The 9442-nt window shown below is 41.6% G+C and overlaps 1 protein-coding gene across 1 annotated transcript in view; it reads right to left on the reverse strand.

Annotated features, from left to right (window-relative positions):
- Nucleotides 1–2686: 2686 nt before the first annotated feature.
- cradd (CASP2 and RIPK1 domain containing adaptor with death domain) overlaps nt 2687–9442 on the reverse strand; it is a 30828-nt gene continuing 24072 nt past the window's right edge. Inside the window, exon 2 of the mRNA XM_017706398.2 lies at nt 2687–5481. Coding sequence (XP_017561887.1) covers nt 5186–5481 — 296 coding nt within the window. The 3' untranslated portion in view covers nt 2687–5185. The remainder of the gene's footprint in view (nt 5482–9442) is intronic.

Below are 9442 nucleotides of genomic sequence, written 5' to 3' on the forward strand. Positions count from 1 at the left end.
AAATGGGTGTTAATATGTCCATCACAAGATATAGCATGGAATGTTTTTCATAAGTGTGTTTAATCTAGATTGGCCACTGTTAGCTTAGCACTAACATATTACTAAAATCCCATAATGGTGCCTGTAGAAATCAGCATTTTTTCCTTGTTTTGGCATTTTTGACTGAACTAGCACTGTGACAAGGCCTAGCACAGTTCGCCACTGGCTAATAGTCTTTCACCAGGGTTGTGTGTGTAATACTGTGATATTATTACACATTATACACTCACCGGCCACTTTATTAGGTGTTCAATTGCTTAACACAAATAGCTGATCAGCCGATCACACGGCCTCAGCTCAATGCATTTAGGCATGTAGAGGTGGTCAAGACAACTTGCTGAAGTGCAGACCGAGCATCAGAACGGGGAAGAAAGGGGATTTAAGGGACTTTGAACGTGGCGTGGATGTTGGTGCCAGACGGGCTGGTCTGAGTATTTCAGAAACTGCTGATCTACTGGGATTTTCACACACAACCATCTCTAGGCTTTACAGAGAACGGTCCGAAAAAGAGGAAATATCCAGTGAGCGGTCAGTTGTGTGGATGAAAATGCCTTGTTGATGTGAGAGGTCAGAGGAGAATGGGCAGACTGGTTCCAGATGATAGAAAGACAACAGGAACTCAAATAATCAACCAGAATCTCTGAGGAACGTTTCCAACACCTTGTTGAAAGAGTGCCACGAAGAATTAAGGCAGTTCTGAAGGCGAAAGGGGGTCCAACCATTTACTAGCAATGTAAATGTAAACCATACCTAATAAAGTGGCCGGTGAGTGTATGTTTCCCTCATGTCTATTTTATAAATGTTAAATTAAAACTGAACTTAACTGCACTACACTCTTTATGAGTGTTACACGTGGTCTTTCTGCATTATGGTCCTTGTCTTAGAATTGTTAAGATAATATTAGTCTGAGTAGGCGAAGCTGCATTTCTGCAGACAAGAAAAAGCAATTAGCTACCAGTCTGCTCTCACTTTTGGCCTCCGGTGACCTTGTTGCTATCTGCTCACCCTGACATGTTTTAACTACCAGGAAAGCTTGAGACTGTGTGACCCCTCATTTGTCCTCAGCCTCTACTGCAGAAAACAGATGTTTTTCTGTTGGGTTACTGGGAATAAGGGATTAGCATGCTAAGCTTAACCAGCCGGGTTTGAAGTGGGGGGTTTGGGGGCATATTAGAAACAGGTCAAGCGTGCGGCCTGGTGGTCCAGCAAGGAGACACAGGGTTAATCTGGGTCAGTGACGCTCCTAATACTCTATCCTCTAATATCCTCCCCCTAAGTCTGAATTGTTGCCCATTCAACGTGTTTGTACTTTTTGTCTCTCTCTCTCTCTCTAAGTCTCTCTCTCTCTCTTTCTCTCTCTCCCTCCCTCCCTCTCTCTAAAGAAACAAGGCCACACTGTACTGCACCCTACACGTCACTTAACTGTAACCCAGTTTCCAGGATGACCCCAACGGAAGGGCAAGCCTCACCACTTTCAGCAGGGTGCTGTGAGGGGCAGTAGGGTCCTTTAAGGATATGCTACACTTAGCCCTGCAGGAAGGCGGTCTTGGGCGGGTGACCACTGTCCGACAACACCTAATTACAGCACACTGTACGCCTTAAGGAGTGTTCAAGTCTTTCCTCTTGAAATCTATCCAAAAACCACTTGGTTTAGCATCCGGCTTGCATGTTGATTTAAACATGGACACGCACAACGAGGCTCTCTGGGCAGAGCCGGATGCTTTTGGTGCAAGACACAGATGAACTGTGCTGGATAAAAACAACAGCATGTGACCCTTTCCTGACTGACTGAACTGCCTACACATGGTTTTGTGTGCGACTCCCAGGTTTAGACCCAGCAGATGGAGACAAGCTCTAAAGACTGCATGGTTAAAATACCTTCTAGATTTCCAAGAAGGGCAAGCAGAAAGCCAAAAAGGAAAAACATTCATGGTTACATTCTAGTCTTCTCTGGAACTGGGGCTTGCTGCGGACTTATTGCGCATATGTATGGGCATGCGTGTTTGTGATAGTACTTTGTTTGTGCATGTTTGTACAACAACAGTCAAAGTCTCTTAGCTATTCAGAAAAACAACCCTGACGTGCTCCGTTTTCCTGGCCGTTTCATAAGCTTCAGTTCACATATCTGGACGACTAACTGAATACATCAGGCACACATGTTTCAAACAAATCCTCTTAACGCCTCTTTCTCACTGCACTGTCCAAACCTAATGAAATATGTAGGGAAACTCATGTGTTAAGTATGCGGTTTGAGGACAACCTAACTTTGTATGATATTCCTTTCCAACTGTAATAAACATTCCCATTTTTTTTCAACTTGGCAATTTGCTTATAATAACTTACTAAGAAGAGAATTTAATGTTTAATGAGATCAATTAAATACGTATATATGTCATTTGCTAAAAATATGATGTCTTTCTTACACATACAGTACGCTGCACTCCCAGTTCTTTCTATCTCTGACTTCTTCAGGCTGCTCTCGGTCATCAGATAGACAAGCTATTCAGTAGCACCTCACTACGCTCCATAGTTAGGTTACAAATTACATGCACACGCCTTGTACTCAAAAAGATCATATTAACAAAATGAACAATTTAGCTTAGCAACTGCAGGACAACTAGAATTAGACAAAGAGAACACTACTATAACAACTGCCAGGAAGCTTATTATTATTCCAACATGCACACATTCCAGTCGTGGCATTTCAGTTTTGTTTTCCTAACACACACACGCACCTGAGTGAGAAATTGGGAAGTGACCTGTGGAATATCACAAACAGCACAGCACCCTTATGCAAACACTGAAACATAAATAAAAATCAGAGAGGAGCGCCACATTTACAATGATTGACACTGAAACTACTTCTGTTGAACAGGTTCAAAAGCCTGAGACATCAAAAATCTGCTTGTTTTTTTACATTTAAACCTGGAAATAAACAAGAAAGCTTTAGAATTTTGAAAAAATGTAAAACAAATTAAAGTTATAAGCAAAACGAAGACGTCATTTCTACGTCTACTCAGATTTAAGCCAATTTGCCATGTTTTGTACAAAAAGGTCAATTTTTTCTTTAGTTTTATTATTTTTCTTGAAGCACATTTTCAGATGACTCTCAGGTAGACCTGATCAACTCTTTAAGGCTTTGTGCAAACTTGTTCTCGGGTCCATCAGCGCTCGAGTTTACACAGTCATCAGTTTAGAAATGCATGCAATTTTTCAAAGATGCATCATATTAGAAAAGAAAGCAAAACAAGCACTTTCACTTGTGGTCTCTGACTTTCAGACCCCACTGTAAATATAATATGGGCTGCATTTTAGCATTTAATGTTACTTGAACCCTTACGACTAAGGACCTTTAGAGAACAACACCCAAGGCAGGCATTTTATCATATTATTGAGAATCTACTGACATAAACCAATCAACAAGGGCATTCTGGTTACAGATGGCTGAATACAGGGGCTTTAATTGGCTGTATTGTTTTTTATTTATTTATTTTTTTTATAGCTCGGATGCTGATTGGCAGTGGTGTTGGATGCATCTCATTTGAAACTTGAGGGGAGAGCTTAAAGCCAGCCTGCTAAAAAACATAAAAAAGCAGACTTTTATGAAAAACCCTAACCGAAAATAATGAGAATTTTAGTTCACTACTAATTGAGGCATCAACATCAGCTATTGCTCATAGACAAGATCCAGTCTTAGCATTACACTGACTTCTATATTCCTATGTAACTAATAAAGATTAAGGGTGATTTCTTGAAATTATTATTTGAAAGACATTATAAAGACTTTCCAGCAAAGAAATAGAGAACCGCAAGCAGCATTCATGAAAAAGGGATAATGTGCACTTTGTGTTTTAAGATGATCAAACTACAGACTATAGCTCATATTAGATATATCGGCTGTTTTGGTGATGTTAATGGTTTTACATAGTAAACTTTACAGTTATGGCATTTGGCCGACGCTCTTCTCCAGAGCGACTTACAGTTTGACCATTTTACACAGGTAGGCGAAGGTGGTGTTAGGAGTCTTGCCCATGGACTCTTTTGGTGGAGTGTAGGGTGCTTACCCAGGTGGGGATTGAACCCCAGTCTACAATGTAGAAGGCAGAGGTGTTACCCACTACACTAAACTCTACTGTGTTGTGCATAGAAAAGTGACGTGATGTCAAATTCATCTCATGTTCAGGATAACTTCACATTTTACACTGTAACTTACTGTACTTACACGTACAGTTTTGGTTAATAGTACAGTTTGCACATCAGACTGACTCCCTTCTCAGTATCAGTTCCAGACTACAGGCGGCTTGTTATGGCTTTTTGAGGTCTGGTTCTGTAAGTAATAGAGAGATGATGAAGAGGCACTGAGATAGTGAGCAGTGCTGGAAGTTGCTGACCACTCACGGTGGTGCTCCTTCACTAAAAACAATCGTTTCACACAGTGTGTCATCTGGTGTGAGGTAATGTCAGTCACTGGTTCTGCTGATTATCAGCCACCTACCTATCCCTTTCTAGGCTTACTAAAGCTTGCTTTACTTGTCCACAACAATAGGGGAGGGAACGCTTGTGTCGTGCTGCATTATACTAATTTTATGGATTTAAATTAGACCCACGGACCACCTGCAGACCCAGAGCCCACAAACACATTAAAGCACCTCTAAATCTGGTAATAAAAATCAGAATTTAAAAACTTAAATTACTTTAATCAAGATGCAAAAAAATAGGTAGTCTCCATCATATATACCAATGTACTATAGGGATTATAAGAGCCAATTAAAATTTAAAAAGTTTAAAAAAAAACAATTTCTGTATTAAACTGTGATAAAACATCATACATGGAATGGATACGTTCCAAGTGACCCTGCATCAGTGTCTATTTATCAAGTAGGTGGCCCTTGCAGTCCACATAACTGCAGTGTCTGGCAAGGCATAAAGGCTAACGTGGCCTCTAAAATCTGTAGAGTATCTACTGCAAAATGCAGTAAATCTCTGGCCTTCTCTTACGCAGCTACTGTAAACAGTGACAAACACAGCAATGATGTATCTCTCCTGGAATACTTGTGTCCAGATACATGGAACAGTTTGAGGCAATAAGGTGGCAGAAAGACAGCAGAGGGTTGTAGTCACTCTCTCCCCTCTCTCTCCTGTAGCTTCAGATGAACACCTGGTCAATGATAGACGGATGGAGATCTGAAGCCTGAAGGCTCTGGAGCAGACACTGCACGGTGGCTCCACGTCCCTGCAATTGCTTCCACATCACCAAGCCTGCTAGCACCTGACTCTGAACACTGTGCGGATGGTCAGCACGGCACCGGTAGAGCTCCTCCGGCGATAGGCCCAAGTCCACCAGCACCATCTCCCACTCTGAACCCAGACGAGATGCCAACCTGTTCAGCTGCTGATTGGACGGAATTGTGTGGAGAAGGTGCTCAGGAACACCCCACTGACCTGGAGACAAGAACAGAGAAGGAAAGACCTGTTCAAGAAAAATATGACGGTATAACTGCCAGACTCAACTGGGAATTATGAATGATTCCAATAACCAATCTTTTTTTCATACATAACACTATATGACCACAAGTATGTGGACACCCGAGCATCACAGCTATATGAGCATGAAATTGCCCCAATTCTTCTGTGAAGGCCCAAGATTTTGGAGTGTGTCTGCAGAAAACTGTGCTCACTCAATCAAATGAGCCTTTGTGAGGTCAGACACTGATGTTGGACAAGAGGGCCTGGCTCGCAATTGACATCCCACCTCATCAAAATATCAAAATATATTAATTCTGGTAGACAGGCTTTTTTTTCATCCACCAAAGCCATTATTCATCCATTAGACTGCCAGATGGTGAAGCGTGATTCAACACTTGCCATTGTGCAGAGTGATCTTAGGCTTGTTTGCAGCTGCTCAGCCATGAAACCTCATTTCACGAAGCTCCCGATGCACATCTTGTGCTGACGTCGCCTCCAGTGACAGTTTGGTACTGTAGTGCAAGATGCAATAGATAAAAGGCGATTTTTATGCACTGCAGGCTTCAGCACTTGGTGGCACAGCTCAGTGAGTCTGTGAGCTCTGTGAGCTGTTGTTAGGCTGACAGGCACTTTCATTATACAATAACAGCACTTGTACATTTGCAGGGCAGAAATACAGGGAGGCTCACTCAAAAGAAGCCCTGTATATTTTGTAATAACTCTCTCTAGGTCAAAGCAATCTGAACTAAACAATGTGCAATTAGCTCCTCAGTATATGGAGCTTCGAACAAGCCAGGATGCCCCTGCGTCAGAGCGCTGAAGTAGGCGCTGGAGAGCTTAACCTCTGTTTGCAACTTCCATGTACATACCCCTGTACCCCTTCATGTGTCTGGCAGAAAACAGAGATCACTTCCAACATCACATGTAATGCAATCGATTACATATACGTCATGGTATGTAGCGCATTTGTTTCGTTCAGATTGTTTCATCCTAATAGAATATTGGGGGCCTCTTTCGAGTGAATCTCCCTGTATCATGAACTGACTTGTGGCAAAGGTGACAGTGCCACATGTAAAGTCACTGAGCTCTTCAGTGCAACCCATTCTACTGCCATTCTATTGTACATGGAGACTGCATGGCTATATGTGCCTATACACAACTGTAAGCAATGAGTGAGGCTGAAACATTTATTTGGAGGGTCGTCCACATAGTTATATTGTGTATCTGCTGATGCTAACCGATGTACATACATAAACATTTATTAAATACTGAAATTGTGATTACATACCTGGACAGTAGTTAAAAATATTTCTAAAGGCCCACAAACAGAGTAAAATTAATAAAATCCAGACATTTCAATCCCAGTAGCTCAGCATCATCTAAGCTCTCTGGTCTTCCAAAGCACACGAAACACATCTGATACAAATATCAGTTTGAAATATTAAAATCAAAATATCTGTCCAATGCCAATGATTAAAAAAAACAAAAAAAACAAATATGTGCTGATACCAATATAATTTCAATATCATCATGTATCCCGAACTATAAAACCAAAGGAATGATCCTGGATTATTGAATAACAGTGTTCCTTTAAAGCCCCTCTACACTGACAAGAGTAGAATGAGTTCACTGCATTATGTTGCTCAGTCTTCATATTTTCAGTATTTTCAGCTGAGCAGAAAACAACGGCGCCAAAGAAGACACCGGAGCACTTGTACTTTCTGAAGTACCTACCACAGCAACAGAGCATTCTGACTGGTCATCCAGAAGGATAAAGAGAAACTCCACAGGGTGATGAGGAGAAGAACAGCTCAGCAGATTACTAGAACACCAACTCTCATTAATAGAGGAACTCAGCTCAGGCCACAGGCACAATTCTCAGACACTCCCACCACACCAGTCACAGTCTGTTGATCTGGCACAAAATCAAATGTAGCTTTCGGTGTCACAGATTAAAGAACATCATGACCCAAAGACATAGGTTCATGAACAGCTTTTACCCCCAGGGCAGCGTGCCTGACTGCCAAGGACAGACAGATAGGCACACCATAAACATTCAGCGCACCCACACTCATTCTAGCCTCCTAGGCGCACTGATTGTGCAACCCAAAGATTTTTCTACCTCATCACACTCAAGTCATTTGTAGTACAACATATGCCTTGTTCTTCCCACACATCTATACTGGGGTGGAAACAGTATTAAAATTATGTGACTGATACTGATTTTAAAGGGCTAAGAATTCTTTAGCCCTTGAGGTTTAATATTTAGCCTGTCATGGAAGCTCATTATAATACATATATTTCTGATGCGGTATGAGGGTGGGAGCTGGCAGAGTGTATTGGAAGGGGAAGTGAAACATGAGAATATTGGTTAATATTTTTTTTCTCCACCCACTGGTGTACATTTAGATGGAAAAAAAATATTTTGTACAATATCATATGATTTGCACGTAATATGGCCAAGCATTATTTGTTTCACTAACAGGATTTTGACAGGTTATTCTGACACCTCTAAAAACCGTCAACTCTGATTGGTGCTATCATCATTCACACTATTAAAAGGGTTTAAAAGCGCTTCTTCAAATTTTTGACATTTTTGCCAGGACATATCAAATCACCTATTCTTGTTTTATTGAGAACAGGATAGAGATGTGTTTTGTTTAAACAGCAGGGACAAAAAGAACAAAGTTCAGATCGCCAGTTTGTTTTGAGAGTGTTTTCAAACGCCTCGCAGAATCAAGGACAGTCATTGATTTCTGCTGGGTGATGACACGAGTCACGTCAGTGCTTTGAAAACAAATCGGCTCCTCTCTGTTTGGGTAGGAGGAACTCTTGCCTGGATGAGAGGGCTGTGAAGGTTGTGTAGGATGGATTTAATCAAATGATGAAGACAGCTAGAACAGACTGTGCATTTTTCCAGTGGATGCTTCCAACAGCACTAATGACTTGCATTGTTAAAATCTGCAGATGATCTACTGCTGCTCTAAAGCACTGTGTTCTAAAACAGAGTAAAAAAAGGGGAATTACTTCTGTAAACGTCTATTAAAAACAAGGAGAATAGTTATTCCACTTGGGTCCCGATGTTTAAAGTGTTAAAATACAATTCTGATTGGAGACACTGCATCACTGGGAACAAACAGATCACAGCAATCATTTAAAGCTCTCTCCAGAATTCAGGTGAACAACTTTCAGAAACCACTGAGTTATAATATTAACCAGAATTTAACCCTGAGAACAGCAGTGAGTGGTTCTTCTGGTATACTGGTCAAAACTGGCCATCCTACGATTACTACTTGACACTTGGGCTCCAACATGTCAACAACAGTCATTTTGCTTCAGGCAAGAACTGCTGTCCAGAAAACTGCAAGTAAATTATGAACAAAACATTTTGAGTGAGCAGCATTTAAAATACTATAACAGTACAGCCTAATATTACTGACTGTTTAAAAATAGCACTGAAATGTGAACAATTTTGCTAATATTAAGGAACATTTTAAACTTATCATCATTAGCATTTTCCTCTGACACTGTATTGCGCAGTGTGAAATACTGATTATGTTTTTAGTGTTTCAGCATGTGTTCAACGGGCAGTTTTGCCCCAGCAAAAGGACCTACTAAGAAAAAACTGAAAACAAGTCGGGGCGTCACGGTGGCGTGGTGGGTGGCGCTGTCGCCTCACAGCGAGGAGGGCCTGGGTTCGATTCCCCAGCCGGGTGACCGGGGTCCTCTCTGTGTGGAGTTTGCATGTTCTCCCAGTGTCTGCGTGGGTTTCCTCCGGTTTCCTTCCACAATCCAAAGACATGCAGTCAGGTCGATTGGACATGCTAAATTGCCCCTAGGTGTGAGTGTGTGAGTGACTGTGTCTGCCCTGTGATGGACTGGCGACCTGTCCAGGGTGTATCCTGCCTTCCGCCCAATGACTGCTGGGATAGGCTCC

Source organism: Pygocentrus nattereri, chromosome 11 (assembly GCF_015220715.1).
Source record: "Pygocentrus nattereri isolate fPygNat1 chromosome 11, fPygNat1.pri, whole genome shotgun sequence".
NCBI classification, from domain to species: Eukaryota; Metazoa; Chordata; class Actinopteri; order Characiformes; family Serrasalmidae; genus Pygocentrus; species Pygocentrus nattereri.